This window comes from Mustela nivalis (assembly GCF_964662115.1).
Source record: "Mustela nivalis genome assembly, chromosome: 17".
Classification (NCBI taxonomy): Eukaryota; Metazoa; Chordata; class Mammalia; order Carnivora; family Mustelidae; genus Mustela; species Mustela nivalis.
The window spans coordinates 18,576,083-18,600,242 of record NC_139036.1 but is presented as its reverse complement, the minus strand read 5'-3'; the positions used below and the strand labels follow the sequence as shown (position 1 = coordinate 18,600,242).

At 42.8% G+C, this 24,160-nt stretch overlaps 1 protein-coding gene across 2 annotated transcripts in view; it reads left to right on the top strand.

The window, feature by feature from the left end:
• Positions 1-24,160, top strand: part of VPS53 (VPS53 subunit of GARP complex) — a 137,702-nt gene that overhangs the window by 88,282 nt on the left and 25,260 nt on the right. For both annotated transcript variants that reach the window (XM_082707067.1, XM_082707068.1), the window contains exons 14-18: positions 1,013-1,255; positions 3,946-4,093; positions 9,561-9,643; positions 10,806-10,884; positions 23,156-23,304. In XM_082707067.1, coding sequence (XP_082563193.1) covers positions 1,013-1,255; positions 3,946-4,093; positions 9,561-9,643; positions 10,806-10,884; positions 23,156-23,304 — 702 coding nt within the window. The remainder of the gene's footprint in view (positions 1-1,012; positions 1,256-3,945; positions 4,094-9,560; positions 9,644-10,805; positions 10,885-23,155; positions 23,305-24,160) is intronic.

Genomic DNA, 24,160 nt, shown 5'->3' with positions numbered 1-24,160 from the left:
TCAAAGTTTTAAGGAGAAAAACTACATTAAAGGAGAAGGAAAATGTTAGAATACTTTACCATTTCTCCCTGCTCAGGTATCTGTCCTGTGGGCACATTTAGGTTAACTATAGACTATTTACTGACATCATAACCTTGTTGTGTTTTCGGAGATGGGAAGGTAGAGTGGTTTGAATCCCGGGTCCCCTACCCCCTTGCTCTGTGACCCCAGACAAGGTCCTTAACTTTTTTGCTCCTTGCTTTTTGGAAAATGAGGACAGGAGTACTATCTACTTTGTAAGGTTACTGGGAAGAGTGAGTCAAAGTCAGTGAGAGGATGCTTCTCAAGTGCTGACCTGGGTGCCTGGGTGGCTCATTGGGTTAAGCTTTTGCCTTTGGCTTGGGTCATGATCTCAGGGTCGTGGGATCGAGCCCTGAATCTGGCTCTCTTCTCAGCGGGGAGCCTGCTTCCCCCTCTCTCTCTGCCTACTTATGATCTCTCTTTCTGTGTCAAATAAATAAATAAAATCTTTAAAAATAAAAAAAGAAATAAAAATAAAGTGCTGACATGGTGTGTGCCCGGGACATCATAAGTGTTCAGAAAATGATCACTATTGTTACTTAGGGTTTTCATCTGTGGAGAGGGGAAATGGTGCTGATAGGGTAGTAGGACCAGGGCAGGCATTTAAATGGTAGCTTTTAGGCTCAGCTGGGCCACTAAATTGTGTGACAAACTTTCTAGACCTTAATTTTTTCATCTCTTAGAGGGTCCCCTAATAACTTAGCTCCCCTTACAGAGGCTTGGGGTCAGATGTGATCATGAAATGCCTGGAAAAGGTATAGAGCAGCACACAAGTAAATGCCAAGTGTTCTTGCTGCTGCTATTGTTCGAGTGCTGGTGGTAGTTAATGAAGATAGGGATGTACATGGTCCAGCTTTAAATGTGAAGAGCATTAGGAATTGTTCACTCATGACATGCAAGCACATTTGCTTTATGTTTCTTGAAATAACATCATAGACTTTCTTCCTCCTAGAAACCTTGGCGAGCTGATTGATCGGTTTGTGGCCGATTTTAAAGCCCAGGGGCCACCTAAGCCCAACACTGACGAAGGGGGTGCTGTGCTCCCCAGCTGTGCTGACCTCTTTGTCTACTACAAGAAGTGCATGGTGCAGTGCTCCCAGCTCAGTACTGGGGAGCCAATGATCGCCCTGACCACCATTTTCCAGAAGTACCTCCGAGAATATGCCTGGAAAATCCTTTCTGGCAATCTACCCAAGTGAGTGCTGTTCTTTGTGACCTCAGTGGGGAAGTAAGATTCTGAAAATGCCTAAATATGGGAATCCAAGGAAATCTCCTCTGACATTGTTTACTGAACTGCTAAGAGTCTCAAGGAGGGAAACACTCTTACTGAGTTCCCGAGGGTCTGAAACTATTTCCTTTCTAATGGGATTCCACAGCTAATCAAGACCTTTGGGGGAAATGCCCACATTGGCTGCCAACACAGGTCAGATCTTAACCACAGTGGACCCAAGGGAGTCGTTCCATTATGTATATATTTAATTTATCTAGGTTCAACAATAGGTTGTTGGCCAAAAAAGGTAAGGTGGTGGTAGCAATCACTCTTAAACAGCATGGGCAGTTTCATTCAATGAGAGCATACCCTAGGATGATGAGCGCACGGTAGGCATGAGTCTGCTTTTCCCTCGATGTGATTACGTTCCAGAGTGTGTGTGTCTTGTTGAATATAGCCTAATGTTTGAAGGTATAGTAGGATTTGGGGAGAGGGGGATGCCTAGCACAGCCCCTAATTATCGTGGCTTCACTGTATTCTGGGACATTAGAATATTGCTATATTGCTTATTAATTGAAATTAATGGCTGTTCGACTAAAGTTAAAAGATTTTTGGTTCTGGGGCACCTGGGTAGTTCAGTCGGTTAAACATCTAACTCTCGATCTCAGCTCAGGATTTGATCTCAAGGTCGTGAGTTCAGGCCCCACACTGGGTTCCCCATTGGGCATGGAGCCAAAGATTTTTGGTTCTATAGCAATTTCGATTATGGTAGATTATGATCTAAAGTAATGCTTTGAAATTTAGTGTTTTTAATCATCCCCATGGCTAAATTCAGTAATTCTGAAAGTAGTTGCTGTTACTTTCACTAAAATGTGTCATATATGGGAGTTTTACATTATTTGGAGGAAAGAAAATAAAAGCTCTATGCTCTAACCAGAGATTTGAAGTAACAGATATATTTCACCAATGAAAATTTCTTTGACTATGATAAAAACATTTTTAAGATTCTTTAATAACTTTTATTCTGATCATCAAAATATTATAGTTCACAAAACATAGAAGAGCAGAAAGATAGAAGTAAAGTTAACTATAATCTCACCACCCAGAGAAAACAAATTGAACCTTTTGGTATATGTTTTTCTGTTTTTTTATTTATAAATATAATGTGTGTGATTTTGTGGTTTTGTTTATTTAAGGGTATTGGGACTATACTGCTTGGAGTTTTATACCCAGCTGCTTTCACTCAGCATCGTTCTGCCCTGGCATTTTCCCCATGTGTCACAGCAGGAAACAAATGATGCACTCAGCTAGGGTATTGTTACCAAAGCAACTATTCACAGAAATGGGGGCAAAGTGAAAGGAGCCAACAGAGGATTCTGAAGCATCCAGATACTAGGTGGTGATTGTTACTACTTTAAAACTCCCTTGAGAGCTGGGGCTGTGGACAAATGGTTGCCACACAGAAAATGGAGAGCCACAGTCCCTGCCAGCACCACACGGAAGCACAGGGAGTGGGAGGCCTTGTTAGGATTCAGACTTTCTCTCTCCTCTACCTCTCCGCCTTCTTGTCGCATCTCCTGGTGACTTGACTGAAACCAACAGGAGGCCAAAAGACCAGGGAGCCAGGGTGATAAGTCTGTAGAGGTCAGTCTCCTGAGCCACAGAGAAGGGAAGGGAAGAGTAACAGAGTAATGGATGGATCTGGGAGGCCAGCAGAGAACATTCAGCACTTTTCATGATGTCATGCTAATCCAACATGCAGGAGAACCTCACTGAGCTTCTGACGTTTTTACTGACCATTCTCTTACTTGATCATTTAGGTTGGGTTTACTACTTTAGTATTTTAAATAACACTCAGGAAAGCATCCCTGAACAGGAGTAGAACTACTGGGTCAAATATGTGAATGTGTCTTTTAAGCTCGTGAAATACACCTCAAGGAAGTTTGGACAGCTTCATGCCCGTGACCCATAGTGCAAGAGAGTGTCCGTACCCTCACACCTTTGTCAGTACTGGAAATGAAGATATTTTCTAATCTGTGACTACTAGAAAGACCGGGCGGTTTTAAGGTTATTTTTTTGATGTTTTTAAGGTAAATGTCACTGAATTCTGTCTGCTTTAAAAAGAACTTAGACTCTCACAGTTGAAAGAGCAGGAGGTTTTATAACTCTTTGTATGTTTTGTGAACATGTGATTTAGATCAGTAGGCAGGGAGAAGGCAGTCGGGGCTTTGGGCAGGAACCATGTATTAGCATTCACCTTGGTACCCCACCACAAGCACAATGTACAAACTCCTGTGCAGAATTTTCTTACCTGAAACAGTGGTGAAACAAGCTTTATGCTACAGATGATCCTGAATGAGCTCTCCAGATCAGGAGATGGCAAGCTAAGCAGAGGCCACTCGGCGGGCTTCTCTGCAAGTATCCAGGTCATCATAGTTACTATGACCGGTTACTGGCTCACTGTTGGAATTGTTTCTTCCTACTCCTGATGGCCAGAGAACTTAAACAGATGATAGTCAAGGTAAGGTCAGTAGGAAAAGGCTCATTGTATGTGGGTTTGTTTGGGCCACATCCGGCCTTTCCTTCCCCCTTTTCTTTGTCTTAAGATGGGCAGTTACCAGTTCAGGAAGCTAATGAGAAGCCCCTCCTAACCACTTCCTGTTCCCCTTCCTCAGAACCACAAGCAGCAGTGGAGGGCTGACCATCAGCAGCCTCCTCAAGGAGAAGGAAGGCTCAGAAGTAGCCAAGTTCACGCTCGAGGAGCTCTGCCTCATCTGCAGTATCCTGAGCACCGCCGAATACTGTCTGGCCACCACCCAGCAGGTGAGCTGCCCGCTGCTGCCTTTTCCAGAACCATCTGGGCCTCCTGACTTAGTTGGTAAAAGTGTGGGCCCTCACAAGCCATGTACAGCCTTGAGAAGATTGGTTGGTCATAGAGGAAAACTGCAGCAGCCAGCAGACGGTCCAGGCAGCCATCTTATAGCAGAGCCTTGTTAAGAGGAGACCAGGGAAGAAAGTTTGACCAATCTCCTCCCCAGGCTAGTTTCAGCTGCTCAAAAGACATGCCCTTTTGAAAGTAGGTCAGTAACACTGTCTCCCCTATGAGAAAAGCAGTGACAGACTTAACGATGCTAGGACCCGGCCACTGGTGGCGATGAGTCACAGCCAGTGACTCCATTCTCAGAAGTGTTACGAGGCTAAGCAAAATCCTTTGGGCTTTTATGCGTCTCCTGAAATGTACACAGCATTCCCAGTCTGCCTAAACCAACAACCATTGTTTGGATGCTGACGTTCAGGAACTGTGAAGCAGGAAAGGATGATGCTCCTCCTGGAGCTCCCCATTAGCAGAAGGAAGACCCAGAAGAAGAATTTTTCACTTAGCCTCAATGTGGGATTAGAAGTTCCTTTTCACATTCAGGCTGGAATTCACCTAAGGCCAAGAGAAGGAAAAGAACTAGAGAAGGTTGTGCTCTTGCCCCCTCTTAGGGTTTATTATTTACACATGTCTGGATCACAGGAAGGTAATCATAAGTGATGGTTCAGACAGTACAGCTCAGAGTGCCTGTGAGCCAGGGCATGAATACAGGAGGCCAAAATAAGAAGTGTTCTCCCCAAAGCTTCACAGTTGAGGTTAAGCCAGCCAGAGGCAGTAGCTTGCTCTCTGTGGGGATGTGGTCACACTGAATCACACAGGGAATGATCTGGCAAGGTTTGGCCTTGGAGTCAGAGACAGTACTCCCTTTAGCCCCAAGAACTCCCAGGGCAGGATGGCAGTGTCTGTGAGGACCTCCAAGACAGAGGTCCCAGAGTTTGGTGTTGAAGAAATGCTGTCTATTTAACTGTTTTGGATGTGTGCAGGAAAGGAAGATGCATGCGCGTGTGCACATGCACACGTGTGTGTACACACACACACACACACACACGCACGCACGAGTATTTTAAAAATAAAAGTCAATTAAGTAAATAAATAAATAAATAATTTGAAAAATTAAAAAGAAAAGCAAAATGACCGTGGAACCAAAGGGGGGAAAAACATAAAAATGATGACTCTTAATTCCATCATCATCACATAATCGTATTAGCCATTTGGAATACTTCTTTCAGTCCTTTTTCATAAACATAGTTTTGTATGCTATCATCTTAACTTAATTCAGTCTCATATCCCTTTGTTGTTTTTATTAACATCACAGCACTAGCATTTCTCCTGTTTCTATAATGTCTTTATTAGCAGCATTATTAATTGTTACATAATATTTCATTAAGGGATAATACCATTAATTATTTCACAGTATCCCTCATAATTGTTTATGCTGTTTCAGGATTTTGCTTCTAAAGTACTCCTACAAAGAACATCTAATATGTTTTTTGTTATTTTTCTACAACAGATTCTTAAAAGTTCTAGAAGTACTAGTAGACCAAAGATCATTTTGATGACTCATGATAGATGTAGCCAATTTTTTTGTTATTTAGTGAAGTTTTTTTTCTAAGATTTTATTTATTTGTCAGAGAGAGCGTGCGCGCGCGCACACAAGCAGGGGAAGCAGGAGGCAGAGGGAGAAGCAGGCTCCCCGATGAACAAGGAGCCAATTTGGGACTCAATCCCAGGACCCTGGGATCATAACCTGAGCCAAAGGCAGATGCTTAACTGACTGAACCACCCAGGTGTCCCTAGTGAAGATTATTTTTACTGATCATAAAAGTCATTCTTAGGGGCACCTGGGTGGCTCAGTGGGTTAAGCCTCTGCCTTCGGCTCAGGTCATGATCTCAGGGTCCTGGGATCAAGCCCAGCAATCAGGCTCTCTGCTCAGCGGGGAGCCTGTTTCCCCCTCTTTCTCTGCTTATCTCTCTGCCTACGTATGATCTCTCTCTCTCTGTCAAGCAAATAAATCTTTAAAAAAAAAAAAAAAAGTCATTCTTAGCACCTATATTGTGATCTCTAAATACCATTGTCCCCTAAAAGAAACCAGAGATTCCTTGAGAATTGAGTAATTGCGGGTCTGGGAGAGGAAATGTACAAGGTGAGCCTGGAGCATCATGTCATGCAAAAAGCAAGAAAAATATCAAAGATGGTGACAGTCATTTCAGAGGGATTCAGGAGCCATAATGGGCTTCTTGTACAAAAGGATGTGTGGATATGCCCAAGTCTTAACTCCCAATACCTGTAAATGTGACCCTGTTCAGAAATAGGGTCTTTGAAGCTGTAGTCAAGTTAGGATCTCAACAAGAGATTATCTTGCATTTAGGGTGAACCCTAATCCAATCCAAGGACTAAAATCCAATGACTGGCATCCTTAGGAAAGGGAGATCTAACCAACACAGGGAAGAAAGCCACATGAAGAAAGAGGCAGAGATTGGAGTGATGTGCCTATAAGCCAAGGGACACCAAGGATTGCCAGCAACCAGAAGATAGAAGAGAGTGGAATAGTTTCTCCCTCAGAACTTCTAGAAGGAACCAACCCTGCCAACACCTTATTTTGGGCTTCTGGCTTCTGGAACTATGAGAGAATTAACTTCTGTTTTGAGCCACCACGTTTTATAGTGATTTGTGAGAGCAGTCTAAGAACCTAACACAGGAGCCAAGGAATAAGCTCTGCTGGTCAGAGGTGGGCTGTGTAAACATCAATGAGAAGTTAACTGCAATGCACCGAAAACATCAGATATGTTTATATCCATGTGGTTTGATGATTTCTCTTTTCTTAGTGCACTATCTTCGAAGAGCCTAAGAAACCACTGATATGATTTGAATACTGGTAAATAAAGGGAAAGTTCTTAACCTTTCTTTCCTATTGAACTTATACCTCAGATTAAGGAAATCATTGACAATGGGAAATATCTCTCTCTCTCTCTCTTTTTTAAGATTTTATTTATTTAAGTGAGACAGAGAACACAAGCAGGGCAGAGGGAGGACCAGCAGACGCTTAGCCAACTGAGCCACCCGCAGCCCCAGGAAATACCTCATTATAAAGCAGAATTTCAGCTAGTAAATGAAGAAGAATAGAATTAGAATATCATTCTTTTATATCTCCTAATGAAATAAGGGATCTGGCATTGACCATCAATGGCTGCTGACATTACAAAAAAGAGACAAGCATCATGTATCTCCTGATAAAAGTACACAACACCAGGATGCCTGGGTGGCTTAGTCAGGTGAGCCTCTCAGCCTTTGGCTCAAGTCCTAATCACAGTTCTGGGATCAAGTCCCTCATTGGGCTTCTTGCTCAGCAGGGAACCGGCTTCTCCCTCTGCTTTCTGCTCCGCCGGCTTGTGCTCTCTCATTCTCTCTCCATAAGAAATAAATAAGTAAAGTCTTTAAAAAAAAAAAAAAAAGCACAACACCATCATGAAATAGGTTTCTTAAAATGAGAGAGCGAGAGAAGAACCTGAATCTGATCAGGCTTCTACATCAAATTACAATTTACAGAAAATACAAGGAACAGAAGAACATGTTAATACCTCATGGTTACAATCAACAAAATCCAACCTGTAGGAAATTCTAGAGAGAATCCAAACAATCCAGTTTCCTTAGGAAAAAAATTGCAGGAAGAGGGCAAAAAGAAATGGAAGAAGAAACCAGAGACAAGAATTGGAAAATAAAAATTTAAACAATACCAATTATTGATATCGGTTCATTAATTGTGTAACACTTTTACACCTGTTATTGCGTTCCTTCATCCAAGAGCTCTTCAGGAAGCACTTACTGTGGTAAGGACCAGGCACTGTATTTGGCATTAATTAACAGTGAACAAAGTAGATTGTTTTTTACTGTCAAGGAATTTAGAATTAAAGGAGGAGCCAAGACAGTAATAAGTAGCCAAGATGTAACTTCAGTTTTGTGGCGAGTGCTAGGTAGGGAGTTGTCTACTGAAGTAGCTGGTCAAGGAGGGCATCTCTGAGGAGAGGTGATATTGAAGCAGAGACGGAGGGTGGGCAAAGGAGACTGCCAGGTGAGGAGTGTGGAAGGGTTGGGAGGTAGGGAGTGGCAAAGCAAGGGAACCGGTTAGGAAGGGTGAGCAAGGAGCATTTCAGGAAGACAAAGCAGGAAGTGTGAAGTATGAAGGCCCTGAGGAGGTGTGTGTGAACTTGGTATGTTCCAGGACCTTAAGTTACATCACAAAGTGAAGCCAAACAGGCAAGGGGGGAAGAAGATGTGAGCCAGAGAGCCTGACGGAACCCAAATCATAGTTAGAAAGTTTGAATTTTTTTTCAGTGTAACAGGAAAAGGCCACTGAAGAGTTGAAGCCTTGAAAGCCTTTACTGTAATTTGCTTTATCGGTCCCTTATAAGCATGTGGATGGTTTCCAGTTTTGTCACTAACATAAACAAGATCAGAATGGAAGCTTCATGGAAAGAGTATCTTCTCTGTCTTGTTCACTTAGTAACTCATATATACTCTTGTTGCAGAGCTGGGCACAAAACAGGCTTTCTGAAAATTGTGGTTGAATTCATGAATGCTGCAAAGAGTACTCAGGGATCTTTGTATATCATACTCATTCTCGTCGAAGTCTATTTCTAGATGTGAATTGAAATTGCTGTTTTAAAGAGTATGTGTATTTACATTTCTGCTTTTTAAACAAATTACCTTCTGAAAGGATACACGAATTTACACACCCCTAAGAGCATTTTTAAATTTAAGACAAAATACTCATTATTCTTGAGTTTGTGTAATCAATGGCTTTGGGAGTGTTGGGTGAGTCAGTTCCTGGGATGCTCTGAGATGTTTACAATTCTTGGTCAGTTGTCTTTTTCTTTGAGGCGGCTGGGAGCGTGGCCAGTGTTTCCCTGTTTGGCTGTAGGCTGACGAAGGCAGACTGTGTTTCTTTTGTTTACCTCGGTATCCCCAACACCTTAACATAGTGGGTGGCCTGTCGGAGCACTCAGTGAATACTTGAACTGGTTTTACTACCGCTCACCGCCAGAGGCTTCCAGTGCTGGTGAGTGAGCCTGCATTCAGTTCATGGAGCAGGGAGGATCCTGAAAACTGGGGTCTTTTTAAAATTAATGAAATGAATTGTCAGTGTGTCATAAGAGACAATTACAGCCCAGTGCTAAAGGGCAAAGGTTATGGAGGAAGTTTGACTCCCGGCACTGCTGTCACACCTCTATTTTCTCTTCTGTAAAATGAAGATAATAGTAGAATCTACCTCATGGGATTGTGAGAATGAAGTGAGTCAGGACAGGAAAAGTGCCCAGAATTGTACCTGAATCATCAAACTCAGTAAATATTACGTGCTCTTATGATGATACTCCTTTGGATCATTGTTAAGCATGTTTTTCTCTCATTTTTAATAGCTAGAAGAAAAACTCAAGGAAAAAGTTGATGTAAGTCTGACTGAACGAATCAATCTGACTGGAGAAATGGATACGTTCAGCACGTACGTACCTTGCACATACTTGCTTAAGGCCTGCCCTTTACCCCCCACAAAGCAACATGTCTTGGACTGTCAGCTTTCGGCCACCACAGAACCTAAGAGGTTTCCAGGGCCCCTTGTTGAATGAGGATTATTCTTCAGCAGCCAGTAAGAAGAAGCATCAGAAACTAGCGCAGCTGCCTCCCATTTGCCCTGCTCAGAGGCAGTCATTTTTAGCTTAACAGGGTCTTTATTGTTGCCCTATCTAAAATAACGAAAGAGAAGAAATCCTCCCTTGACCATCCCTGCAGGAAGGCAAGTCCAAGTCCTCCTGTCTGCCTCCCACGCCACCCCAAATCCACAGAGGGTCAGCTCCACTTCAGTGTCTTAGAACACAAAGTGTGAGCAGCTTGATTTTAGCCAGGTGGGGGGAGGGGGATGGTTGGGGTAGAGGGTGTCTATCCAAGAAGTTCAAACTGTAAAGCCTTCTCAGAATAGTTCTTTCACTAGTGTTGCCTTGCAGTATTTTTTGTGTGTGTGTGTGGTCAGTAAATGAGATTAAGGTAGGCCATTACTAAGGAAAAATCAGGATTCTCTTCTTAGATCATTTCCTCTCCTTTTCCCAGCTCCCCCCCCCCCCAAGTTCTCATTTAAACATTTTGAACGAACAGGTGCTCTTAGAGGAAGAAGTGAAGGAGGGATTCTGAGTGGAGTGATTAGGGAGACTAGCCGTGAAATTTTTCGACCTGACTCCGTGGGGGACACACCCAAATAAGACCAGGACATGCAAGCAAGAATGAAGAGCCAAGACGTTCCTCGTTGTCATCCATTCCTTTTTGAAAGCAAATTCGAGTTTTTCTGATGAAATGATGAAACTGATTTTGATATGGGGCTGTGTTAGTCATTCAAAAAGTTATTTCTTTAAAGTGATGACCTCCGGGGTGCCTGGGTGGCTCAGGCATTAAGCATCTGCCTTCAGCTCAGGTCATGATCACAAGGTTCTGGGATCAAGCCCTGCCGTCCGGCTCCCTGCTCAGTGGGAAGCCTGCTTCTCCCTCTCCCACTCCCCCTGCTTGTGTTCCTTCTCTCACTGTCTCTCTCTCTCTCTCTCTGTGTTAAATAAATAAATAAATAAATTTTTAAAAAATTATTAAGTGATGACCACTATAATTTGTTTGATTTGCAGTGTCATCTCTAGCAGCATCCAGTTGTTGGTCCAAGATCTGGATGCTGCCTGCGATCCTGCCCTGACTGCCATGAGCAAGGTGAGGTTGGGGAAGAGCTTCTTCTTAGTCCTCCAAGAGTGACCACAGGTGCTTGCTATCATCCCTGGCCAGTGGCTTCTTCGGGTTCTTCACTGCTTCAAGTGTCAGCTGGGAGGAGACCGAAAGGCCTCTAGGAGATGAATTTATCTTGTGCCTTAGGCCAATTGCTTGTCCTCTGAGAATAAGACAGGGAGTAGGTATGTTTGGTACGTCTTTGTTGAGCATCTGACACATGTGAAAAACCTTAAAGGGGTCTCACCAGAATGGGCGTTTTTGTTAGTGCTTACAGCAGTAACTTCTTACTCTTTCTGAGCTCCAGTATCAGCACAATAATATTTGATCAAATTGTGGACCTTGGTTTCCTGCTGTCATGGTGGCGCATCGGTCGGGCTCCGTCTCTTCCTGGAGCACATGCTGCCTTATGTTACTGTTCGGTTTTGATGCACCCTTTTCTTCCTAAAAGTACCCAAATTCCTGAATTGCATGGACCATACAGCCTATGGAAGACTCTCTTGTCGGCTTTGATGCACCCTTTTCTTCCTAAAAGTACCCAAATTCCTGAATTGCATGGACCATACAGCCTATGGAAGACTCTCTTGTTCATTGATTAATTAAGTTGGAAATGGGCAGTTCTTTCTTGATTCTTTAATCCAAATAACATGAGGCTATCTACGCTAGAATTTCTAGAGCAGGGGTCAGCAAACTATGAGACCATATGGCTCAAAAAGCCTAAAATACTGACTGGCCCTTTACAGAAAAAGTTTGCCAATGCCTGTTCTTGAGGTATCAGATTCTTGTAGCAGTTTTCTGGAGAAAGAAAGAACTCTGGAACCCACTGGACAGTAGCAGAGTACAGTGGAAAAAACACTGGCTTTGGAGTCAGATGGACCGAACTCTCCTCATTCTTCCTCTGGGGGTATTGAGCAAACAACTTAACCTCTGTGGGCCCGGGTGATCTCATCAGTACGTGAAATGCAGCTCTCTGCCCCCCAGTGTGGCAAGGATAGGGCATGAAGAAGGTGATTGGCCTGGTGCCAATCCGTGTTGCTGCTCTTTCCCTCCGGTCAGGAGCAGTGGCCGTGTCACAGGGTTGTGTAAGCACACATTTGGTCTGAATTTAGTTTTGTAGTAGATCATAAATATTTAACAAAAATAGGATTAAAACCAAAGCTTAAGCTACAGGGTTTTATGAAGCTAAGTGGGAAGTCCAGAATTGCTGATGTCACAGAGTTTCGATTCAAAAGATTGATCCTTCCACCAATCAGATGTGGATGTGTATTTCCAGGATTCTCAGTGTTTATGAGTAGCATGTGAGCAGGCAAATTGAGGCTAACCCATTTTCTTAAAGGAATGTGGCTCTGAAGATTCATTCTTTGGGCTCTGATTATCCCCTAGCTGCTGGTGAACATTCACTGTGTCTGCATGTGATCTGTTCCAGCTGCCATCTCTCCTGGACTGCCACACACTTTAGATCGGAATGCAGCTGGTAAAAGAATTTTACATTTACCAAAGGAAGAGTGGATTTTTTTCCCCCCTAGTAAAATAACAGTTGTAGGCAAGTTTAACACTCCAGGTGCTGCTTATATGAACTGTCAGTTCATTAGTGGATTTCCCTCACACTCCCCCCACCACCACCCATTTCTCCCCCAGACCCACACCAGCAAATATTAACAGAGACCATACCTCCAGAATCTTTTGTTTATATCATAGGAAAACCACAGACTAGGGAACGCAGCAGCTGGGAGACCATTACTCTTTGTCTGAGTCTTCTGGAGTTCTAGTGAAATGAGATCCATGTGATGAAAATGACCAGATATAAACAAGCCAAGTGGTCACAGATTGATTCAACACACACTCAGTTATTTGTTCCTGTGTCCTGTTTTGTGTGGTTTCTTTTTTTTTTTTTTTAAGATTTTATTTATTCATTTGACAGAGAGAGATCACAAGTAGATGGAGAGGCAGGCAGAGAGAGAGAGGAGGAAGCAGGCTCCCTGCTGAGCAGAGAGCCTGATGCGGGACTGGATCCCAGGACCCTGAGATCATGACCCGAGCCAAAGGCAGCGACTCAACCCACTGAGCCACCCAGGCGCCCTTTTGTGTGGTTTCTTTAGGACTTCTTAAAACTTGTGTTGCGATAATGCTTATTTTTGTCTCCCAATTCCATCATTTTTACCGTTAGTTGGGCAGTTCAGTTCGGACTCTACCCAGCACAGTGCTGGGAGCTGCAAAGCTGGGAAAGACATGGACCTTACCCCAAGGTGCTTAGATTTCGGAAAGTGTGGGGTAAGAGATGTGTGAGACGAGAGGACTGCTCAAATAACAGCAGTATTAGGTATGGGAAAATCACTACTATAAGAAAAGTACAAAATACGCTCTCTTTTAAAAGAGGAGAGAGTTCATCTCTCTGTTCGTATCAAGGAGGGAAGCGAAGAAAGTCTTCTTGAGGAAGTGGCATTTTTAAAAAATTTTTATTTATTTATTTGACAGGGAGGGCACAAGCAACAGAGGGAGAGGGGGAAGCAGACGCCCCACAGAGCAAGGAGCCCAATGCGGGACTTGATCCCAGAACCCTGGGAACATGACCTGAGGTGAAGGCAGAGGCTTAACCGACTGAGCCACTCAGGCATCCACTTTGCCCATTTTTTTTTTTTTTTTAAGATTTTATTTATTCGTCAGAGAGAGAGAGGGAGAGCGAGCGAGCACAGGCAGACAGAATGGCAGGCAGAGACAGAGGGAGAAGCAAGCTCCCTGCTGAGCAAGGAGCCCGATGTGGGACTCCATCCCTGGACGCTGGGATCATGACCTGAGCCGAAGGCAGCTGCTTAACCAACTGAGCCACCCAGACGTCCCCACTTTACCCATTTTTAAATTGGGTTGTCTCTTTGTTGAGTTGTAAAAGTTCCTTAATAGTCTGAATACTAGACCCCTTACCAGATACATGATTTGCAAATATGTTCTCCGTTTCTGTGGGTTGTCTTTTCACTTTCTTGATTATGATTATGCTGGGAAAGACATGGACCTTACCCCAAGGTGCTTAGATTCAACACACACTCAGTTATTTGTTATTTGAAACACTGAAGTTTTTAGTTTTGTTGAAGTCCAATCTTTGTATTTTATCTTTTGGTGCTATACTTTTGGTGTCCTATATAAGATACCATTGCCTAATCCAGAATTACAAAGACTTATACCTGTATTTTCTTGTAGACTGTTTATAGTTTTAGCTCTTACATTTGGGCCTTCAGTCCATTTTGAATTAATTTTTGTATATGGTGTGAAGTAAGGATTCAACTTCATTTCATCGCATGTAGATTTACAGCCATCCCAGTACCGTTTGTTGAAAAGACTATTCTTTACCCATTAGATGGTCTTAATACTCTTGTTGTCCAAAATCAGTTGATCATAGATACACAGGTTTATTTCTGGACTTTCCGTTTATTCCATTGATCTCTATGTCTGTCCTTATGCCAGTACCACACTGTTTTGATTATTGTAGCTTTGTGGCAAGCTTTAAAATCAGGAAATATGAATCCTCCTTGTTCTTTTCAAGATTGTTTTGGCTATTTTGATCTCTGGCAGGGGTGCCTGGGTGGCTCAGTCAGTTAAGCATCCAACTCTTGATCTCAGGGTTATGAGAGCGAGCCCCGTGTTGGGCTCCACACTGGATATGGAGCCTGCTTAAAATTCTCTCTCTCCCTCTCCCTTTGTCCCTCCCACTCCCTCTCAAATAATAATAATAATAATAATAATAATAAACAATTGATCTCTTACAGTGTCACCACTTTTTTTTGTCTCACCCACAGTGTTCTTCTCCCTAAAAACACCACATACCTAGACTGCCTTTCTATTTTATTATAGCTGTCTCCCTTCTTAAGCTTTAAACAGATTGAGGGCTGTGTCTGTTCATTTTTGGATCTCCAAGGCATAGCTTAACATATGTAGTATTCCCTGAATGACTTTGAAGGTAAAGAGGACAAGAAGAAGACAGAACTAAATTTTGGAGACACCCATTTGACCAAAGAATGGTGACAAAGTGAGATATAGATGACCCTAGGATGGAGCTGGTAGACATAGAGTATTGTTATAGGAAATGGCAGGATCATAGATTGAAATGTTTAGGTGCATACAGGGCTGTTGAAGATATGGTGCTCCTTGATAGTACTCAGTAATAGGGGTCCTTTTATTTTTTTTTTTTTTGAAGTTTTTATATTTATTTGTCAGAGAGCACAAGTAGGGGGAGCAGCAGGCAGATGGAGAAGCAGTCTCCCCACTGATCAGGGAGCCTGATGCGGGGCTTGATCCCAGGACCCTGAGATCATGACCCGAGCTAAACACAGACACTAACCCACTGAGCCACCTAGGTGTCTCAATAAAGAGATTCTTATTTTATTTATTTTTATTTTTTTGAAGATTTTATTTATTTATTTGACAGACACATAGCAAGAGAGGGAACACAAGCAGGGGGAGAGGGAGAAGCAGGCTTCCCACTAAGCAGGAAGCCCGATGTGGGGCTCAATCCCAGGACCCTGGTTCATGACCCGGGTGAAGACAGCCGCTTAAGGACTGAGCCACCCAGGTGCCCCAGGGCTTTTTACTTTAACAAGTAGCATCCTGTAGCTGATCGAAGGCAGGTCAGAAATAGGAAATGCCCACATCTAGCTATTAGCTCCCCAACTATAGACAAGAACCCTGCTGCTGGAAAAGGAGAGGAAAACAGAGTGGCACAGCTTGGTAGAAATACACAGGAATAGCCTTAAACAGGCCAGGCCGCTATGGCAGATGTGAAATAAGAAAAAGAGTTTAATGGTCTCTCTGAAGTTCTGACTTTGAGATTACAGTAATGTTGTGGGTAACTTCTGTCAAAATGACCTTTCAGGCTACTTTCCCTCCCATATTGCTTTATTTTCTTAGATGAGTTCCATGAGATGGTAATAAGTTATTATTATGGAGCACTTTACCAGGAATCAGCACCCAAATGGAGTATTCTCATTCAATTCTGACAATAAATTTACAAGGTACCTGTATTATTATTTCCTTCTTCCTTTCTCAGATAAGGTTACTTACTCAGAGAAGTCAAGTCCCTTGTCCCAAACCTCTTAGCTAGCATGTGGGAGAGCCAGGATTCAAATTCAGGTCTCTCTATGGAGGATTGTACGATGCCATACATACAGAGTAAGTCCTTTTGGCAAACGTGGAAACTGAAGCAAAAGTAGCTTAAGTAATTTGCCTTAAAGTGGAAGGGCCCTAAGTTGGTGTATGCCTGGTATTGCTGGATTTATGTAAATAGTCATGCTTCCCTGATCACGAGCTCTTCAAGTATCCACAAGCATCCTGTTTGAAATTTATCTTCAGCCCTTCTCGATCTGACACCATGGCTTTCCTACAGGGGAGAAAAGGGACTGAGTGGCCAACCCAAGTATTCTAGTCTGGATATTTCTCCCTGAAAAGCAACGAACTGTCATTCTAGTGCATTTATTTTCTTTTTCATAATATGCCCAAAGCCATGTAACCGTATAACAGTGAAGCCAGAAATAAAACCAAGTGTCCTGATTCTTGAAAAGGCAATTGCTTGGGCAATTGCTTAGTGGAAATATAAAATTCTTTTAAATGTAAATTCTATAAATCCTTAGCAATTAGCTACTGTAATTAGGCTTTTTAAGTAGGATTTTTTAAAAAAATTCTGTGGCTTCCTTAAAAAGAAAGGAAGGTCACATGGTACCTTCCTCACTATGTCCTTTTTCCTAGGGCTTCTCACATCACTAGGTTAAAAGAATCTCTCTGTCCAACATCAAACACACTTTGCCTTTTGTCCATTAATGGTAGTCTTAGGGGGGGATAAAAAAAGAAAAAAAGAAACTGAACAAATTAAATTTCCTTACAGTTTGGCATGTAATTTCTATTCTATTAGGTTTTAAGATTGTGAACATGTACTAATTTAGGAGGTTGCATTTCTGTCCCCCAAAGACATTTTGAAATAGCTAGAACAGTGCTCAAATCTGTTCTCATTTTCCTCAGTCATTAAAATGTAGATCTATTTCAGGAGGCCAACAGAACTCTATGGTTAATCCTCAAGGGGCTCCAGGGTGGCTCAGTCCATTAAGCATCTCCCTTGGGTTCAGACAATGATCTCAGGGTCCTGGGATCAAGCCCCACATCGGGCTCCCTCAAGTTCACTTTTCCACTTACAATCAAAACATATCTTTCTTGGGACGCCTGGGTGGCTCAGTTGGTTGAGCAGCTGCCTTCAGCTCAGGTCATGATCCTAGCGTTCTGGGATCGAGTCCCGCATGGGGCTCCTTGCTCAGCGGGGAGCCTGCTTCTCCCTCTGCCTCTGCCTGTGCTCACTCTCTCTGACAAATAAATAAATAAAATCTTTAAAAAAAAAATTTTCTTTTTTTATAGAAGATTCCTTTTTTTTTTTATGTCTTTTACATTCTTTTTTTTTTTTCTTTTAAGATTTTATTTATTTATTTGACAGAGAGAGAGATCACAAGTGGGTAGAGAGGCAGGCAGAGAGAGAGGGAAGCAGGCTCCCTCCTGAGCAGAGAGCCCAGTGTGGGGCTCTATCCCAGGACCCTGAGATCATGACCTGAGCCGAAGGCAGAGGCTTAACCCACTGAGCCACCCCACCCAGGCTCCCCAAGGGATTCCTTTTTCATTATGACCAAAACATATCCCCTTCATTGTAAAAAAATACAATTTTTTTAAAAGAAGAAAATTTAAATCACTCATAATTAATAAATTTTAGTCTTTTATGCATGTATTTTAAAAATATAAGTTCATACGGTATGTGCTCTTTCATAACTTTTTTCCCATTTAGCAGGTTTTAAGAGTTTTCTGTGTCATTCAATTCAGAGCTACAGTAATTTATAGTGATTGCATAGTTTTCCATAGTACAGAGTATTTGTTGTTTAAGTAGTAACAGTAGGTTAACATTTACCATGGAATTAATACCTGTCAGGCACTATGTTAAGAGCACTCCATGTGTCATCTTTTAGTAACTGTATGGATTATAGATATTATCATCCCAGTTTTACAGCCAAGAAAAATGAGGTTCAGAGGGGTTGGGTAACTTACCTGGTTGGACAGACAGTATTAGAACTCTGGACTGGCAGAGACTCCAGATTTCCTCATTTTAAGTATTCTAATGTACTCTTTCCCTTAAAATGTATGTGATGAATTCACTTTTGGTAATTATTTCCAATTATTTACATTTAAAAACAGTCTGGCAGAGTGCCTGGGTGGCTTAGTCAGGTAAGCGCCTGCCTTCAGCCCAGGTCATGACCCCAAGGTCCTATGGGACAGAGTCCCACATCGGGTTCCCTGCTCAGCTGGGAGCATGCTTCTCCCTTACCCTCTGCCCCCCTCCTGCTTATGCTGTCTTGCTCTCTGTCTTTCAAATAAGTAAAATCTTGGGATTGATAACAGAGTGATGGGTATTGAGGAGGGTACTGGGTGTTACACATAACTAATGAATCACTGAACACTACATCAGAAACTGATTATGTACTATATAGTAGCTAGAGAACATAATAAAAAAATAAATAAGCTATATGGTAAGAACATCAAAAAAATTAAGTAAAATCTTAAAAAAAAACCAGTCTGGCAATAGACAGCCTCACGTATGTGGGTGACTATGTGAGTATTTTCTAAACATTCATAATTATTAACATCAGATTGTCCTAAAGGGAATTGTAGAGATCAAAAGCTATGTAAAATGCTAAAATTTTTGGTAGAGATTTCCAAAAGGTTGTACAGGGGTGCCTGTGTGGCTCAGCCAGTTAAGCATCCAACTCTTGGTTTTAGCTCAGGCCATGATCTCCCTCTTGGGAGTTGGAGCCCTGTGGGGAGCTCAGCGGAGAGTCTGCTTCCTCTCTGCACCCCCCTCCATGCATACACTTGCTCGCTCGCTCTCTCTCTCTCTCTAAAATAATAAATCTTAAAAAGAGAAATGTTGTACAAATTTACCTTTCTATTGGCCTAGTAGTGAGTAAAAAATACATATATTTATCTTCTTAAAGCCTTTATTACTCCACTTTCTATTCTGGATCTTCTTGATTTTTTCCCCTTAAAGTTAAGGAACGTGTGTCTTCCTCCTGTCACTGCCATCACCACCACCAAGTCAGCTGCATATCTACAGCCTCATACCTAGATTTTGCTTGCTCCGATGCCTTCAGCTAATGTCAAGTTCATTTAGGGCGGTAACACTTTTGGAAAGCAGCATGGTAAAGTGGAAGGAGCATGGACTCTCGAGTTAGATGTACCAAATTCTAGACCTCAGCCCTGCTAACTTACCAGTTATGCCTCATTAGCCAAAGCACGTCTTATCCTCAAGTCTGTCTTATCTGTAAAGCAGGAGTAATATTACGTCCTTTACTGTATTGTTATAGACAATAAGTTAATGTGACAATGTCAACCACGTGATGCATGATCACACAGGTGCTCAAAAAATGTTCCTTTTCCCTTTTTAATTCCCACGCAGTGCTCGATCCACTGCTGTGCACGCACGAGGTACCTATAAATACATCAGATGCATATTGCAGGAGTAAAAGTAGCCCAGACAGGCGTTCGAGTGCCTGTGAGTTGCCTGGGCAAGGACTGTCATTGGGGCCCAGTGGCCTGGCAGCCTAAACCACACCAGTAGACTCCGATTGTCTGAAACAGCTCCAGAATCCACGTGTGTCAGTGTGTTCTCTATCTCTAGTTCCATGCTCAAAATGAATAGGTAGGAATTTGAATTTGAGGAAAAGTAGCTTCTCAGGAGAGGCCTCTCTCCAAGCTTCATACAGCAACAGAGAAGAACAAGGTCCGAAGTAAACTGATTGCAGAGCTCTGTTCTCTGATTGGTGGACTGGTCAGAATTTGCTGCAGTGGGCTCTCGCTGGGAAGTGATTATCTCCTGGGCCTTCCCTGGAAAGTGGTAACTAACATCCATCACACGCTTGCTCCTCAGGTAGCAGAAACCAGGGTTGTGGCCCCGGCCCCACAGTCTCTCTCTGTACCTTAGTGCGATCATTTCCTCTCGTGCTGTTTCTGTGAGTCCTATATCTTAATCACAGCTTCTCTGGCAAACTGTTTTTCTTGTTTATACAGGAACAATCCTGTGTAGCCCCACCCAAACAAAAAGCACAAAAGGAAAACCTTTTAAGTAGGGCAGTGTAAATTTTAACTGTCAAATGCAAAGTTTACCTGGAAAGGTTGGACTTTTATTCCTACTGATGGCTTTTCATGATGTTTGTTCCTCTAGTACAAGCTACTTTTTGTTGCCTTTTTTGGAAGAGAACTTTGCTTGGTCACTGTATATTTCATTAGCATCTCCCTGAAAAATAAGGCTTACCTTGCATTAAGGCACATTAAGTGTTTTTGTTCCTTTTTTTAAAAAAACAAGCATCTAGGAAACAGCCTGGTACTCTAATGCTTGGGCTTTAGACAGACTTGTTGTCTCTGTCCTGTCATTTACCAGCTGCGTAACTTGGGGCAAGTTACTTAACCTCGTTAAGCTTTTTTACTTTCGTCATGTACAAGATTGGTGTGAGAACCCAATGAGCTCATGTGTGAGTAGTAAATGAGGTGATGTATGCAGAGTGCCAGGTGAAGGGACCTGCCTATGGTGGGTCCTCATGTGTGTATCTTGGGCCATTCAGGTTACAGCTCAAACCTTAAGTCATCTGGGATGGGTGACAGCCAGCATCAACCCATCTGAGGTAGTGACTGGATGGAGTCATTGCTAATTACATTTTGCAGATTTTTCTTTTTTAAATAGTAAAACCAACATCAACTTTCATTGTTCTCCAGCAGCTTAAATGGGTTTCCTATGTCATTAAGCTGACTTAAATTTAAAATCACAAATCTACTTTGTTTTTGCTAATACTTCTTTTAATTTGACCAGTAGAGTTATAACTGGCTAAGGTATTAAAGCAAATCAAATCTTTTCACATATATTGCAAATGTGGATGTGTACTGGCATGGCCAGTGGTGATCAAGAGGGGTTAGCTCACCAGCAGGAACTCAGAGTCCGTCATCCCACGCATTCTGGCTTCAGAGTTGCTTTGTAGCCAATGACAGGCCACATCCCCACCTCCTTTTACAGTTGTCTTCTGTCAGGTAATTATCTATTAACTTTTTGAGATGTTGAAATACAAAATGCTGCCAACTTGGAAAACAGTAGTCATTCATGAATAGTCATTCATGGCCATTGGAGGAGAGGGGCATCGAACTCCCTTCCCAGATTCTGTGTTTACCCAGAATGCTCTGCTCCAGGTGTTGCTACGGACGTGGGGAGAAGATGAAGTAGAGACATTAACAGCATCTGTCAGTTTTGGCCTCACCCTGTGAGCTCATTTAAGCTCCTCACCTAGGATGCTCACTGTTTGGATGGGTCAACTCTCTGAAATCAGATGGGAAAAGAAACCTTTTGAATAAGATAAAAAGATAATGAGGAAAATATTACACATAACCAAAGCATTAGACTATAAAGTCAGTTAATACAGAACTTTCCACTGTTACTCCATTGTTTGTTTCTGATTCTCCCCCATAAAAAATTTGGGGACCTTTTCCTCTCTGGCACTTTGTTGTGGAACTTTGCATAAGACTGAACGTCTCTAGGGCTTGATTTTCTTATCTCTAAAATGAAGATGGAAGTCCTTCCTGCTTTTTTATATCCTTACACATACCTAAAGCTTTTAAAATATAAATATCTGCTGATTTGACGAAATATTAGGACAAAACGTAGAGTCACTCAAGCTTCCCAGGCACTGGGGAGTTGTTCATGCACAATATGATACTTTTAAACAAGTTCCTTCAGTATTGAATTTTTCCTTTCCCCAAGAGCTCTATAAAAAAAAAAAAAAAAAAATGGTGTTTTCTTGCCAGAGACATCAGGGCCTCAGAACTACTGCCTTCCTTCTATGAACATATTATATGGTGTGCGTTTGGCTTCGGATCTTTTTAACAGACAGCCCAGCTCCACTTAGAGAGGCTGACTCAGCAGAACTCCTCCTGGACATTCCTGCTCTTTTCAGGATTAAAGTGCCCATTTGCTGCCTGTTCCGCAGGCTCTCTCCTCCTTCTGTGTCCAAGGTGGGAGAGGCACTGTAGCATTGCGTCCTTCCCTGTTTTACTATAGACATTTTCCAGAGCATTTCTCCCAACTCTCATATGGTTAGAGCTTGAGCCAAGCAGTTCTCTCTTTTGTGTTCACAGCTTGCTCAGGGATCACTTGGGTCCTCTCAGTGGTGCTGGTCTGCCCAGCACCTGCCACCCACAGTCCCTGCCCCACTTTCCCGCCCTCTTCCTCATGTCACTGTCTTATCCTCTGACCCACTCCTTCGTAATGGCCAGGGATCTTCTTTTCTTTCCCTTAATGGAAACCCCAACAGAATCTCAATGGTTTTAGGAGTAAGGTTTGAATGTTTTTTTTTTTAATATTTTATTTATTCATTTGACAGAGAGAGACCACAAGTAGGCAGAGCAACAGACAGAGAGAGGGGGGGAAACAGGCTCCCTGCCGAGCAGAGAGCCTGATGTGGGACTTGATCCCAGGACCCTGGGATCATGACCCGAGCTGAGGGCAGAGGCTTAACCCACTGAGCCACCTAGGCGCCCCTGAATGTTTTATTACGAAAAAATTTCAATTGTGTGCAAAAGTAGAGAAAACAGTATAACAGACCTCATGGACCCATACCCAGCTTCACTAATCTTATTTTATCTACTCCTAACTCCAGGTTATTTTGAAGTTAAAGTCACACATGTCACATCAGGTCCAGCTCCCTTTTTTCAAAAATCCTCCCCTCTTCACAATATACTTGAGAGAAAGACCTAAGTAGCCCTCATCTGGATTTCATTTCACTTGGCCCCAAACAGCTCCATTCTCCCAAGCTACCAACATGCTCACAAGTGGCTGCCCCTGCCCTGTCCCCCCACACCCCTCTTCTGACAGAACTGCCACAGGACCATCCAGTTCACCTATGTGGTGAGGGCTCCTTTACAAGATGGCCACTTGAATGGGAAGGGACGGCTATTTCAAGCATCAGAGGGACAGGTTAGGAAAAGATACCTAAGTCACATCTCACTGGCCAGGATAAGGTGGGCTTACATGTTTTTATCCACAGTCAACCACGGCAGATGAGGTAAGAAGCACTGCCCAAGATAAAATGGTGGGTGTGAGGCTAAGCTCTAGCCTCATTGCCATTCCGCCTGCCCCTTCTCCCAGAACGGGTCAGACTGTCCTCCTATGAGGGATCTAAAGGTTTCTCTTCTCCATATCCATTTTCAGATGCAGTGGCAGAATGTGGAGCACGTTGGTGACCAGAGCCCTTATGTCACCTCTGTCATTCTTCACATTAAACAGAATGTCCCTATCATCCGTGACAACCTGGCTTCCACACGGAAATACTTTACGCAGTTCTGCATTAAATTTGCAAAGTAAGTCCTGGAATATTCTTTATTTCTTCTTCTCCTCCTCCTCCTCCTTCTTCTTCTTCTTCTTCTTTTTTTAAGTAGGCTCCATGCCTAGAGCCCAACTCTGGGCTTGAACTCATGACCCCGAGATCAAGACCTGAGCCAAGATCAAGAGTTGAACCCTTAGGGGTACCTGGGTGGCTCAGTGGATTAAAGCCTCTGCCTTCGGCTCAGGTCATGATTCCAGGGTCCTGGGATCGAGCACCGCATGGGGCTCTCCGCTCAGTGGGGAGCCTGCTTCCCCCTCTCTCTGTCTCTGCCTACCGCTCTGCCTGCTTACCATCTCTGCCTGTCAAATCAATAAATAAAATCTTTAAAAAAAAATTTTTTTTGAATCCTTAACTGACAGACCCTCCCCCCCACACCAGTGCTCCTGGAACATTCTCATCACTGGGTTATTTTGAATGCCATACTTACCACCCGTATGCTCATAATCTAGGTGTCCCACCATCCAGCTGGGGCTTATTCTGGTGCCTGTAGGCGAGCTAATTTTTTGTACCCCAAAGAAGCATAATAAAACTAAATCCACTACTTTAAAAAGTTGCAGACAGCAGTAACAGCATGAAAACATCAACCAAATGAAGACAAACTCAGAAATGAGTTGGGGAAACTGTTACTTTGAATGATGTGGACGTAACAGTACCCCTGCTTCCCTATAGATTTGGATAATTAAAATTATTTTTCAGTAATTTCATGTATATTGTTTGTCTCTCCAACTAGATTATAAGCTTTTTTAGGGTAGGAACCCTTGTTCTATTTCTTTTAAGCCTCCACTTCCTCCTTCCCCTCAGTACATATTATTGGGACTGTCAGAATTTAT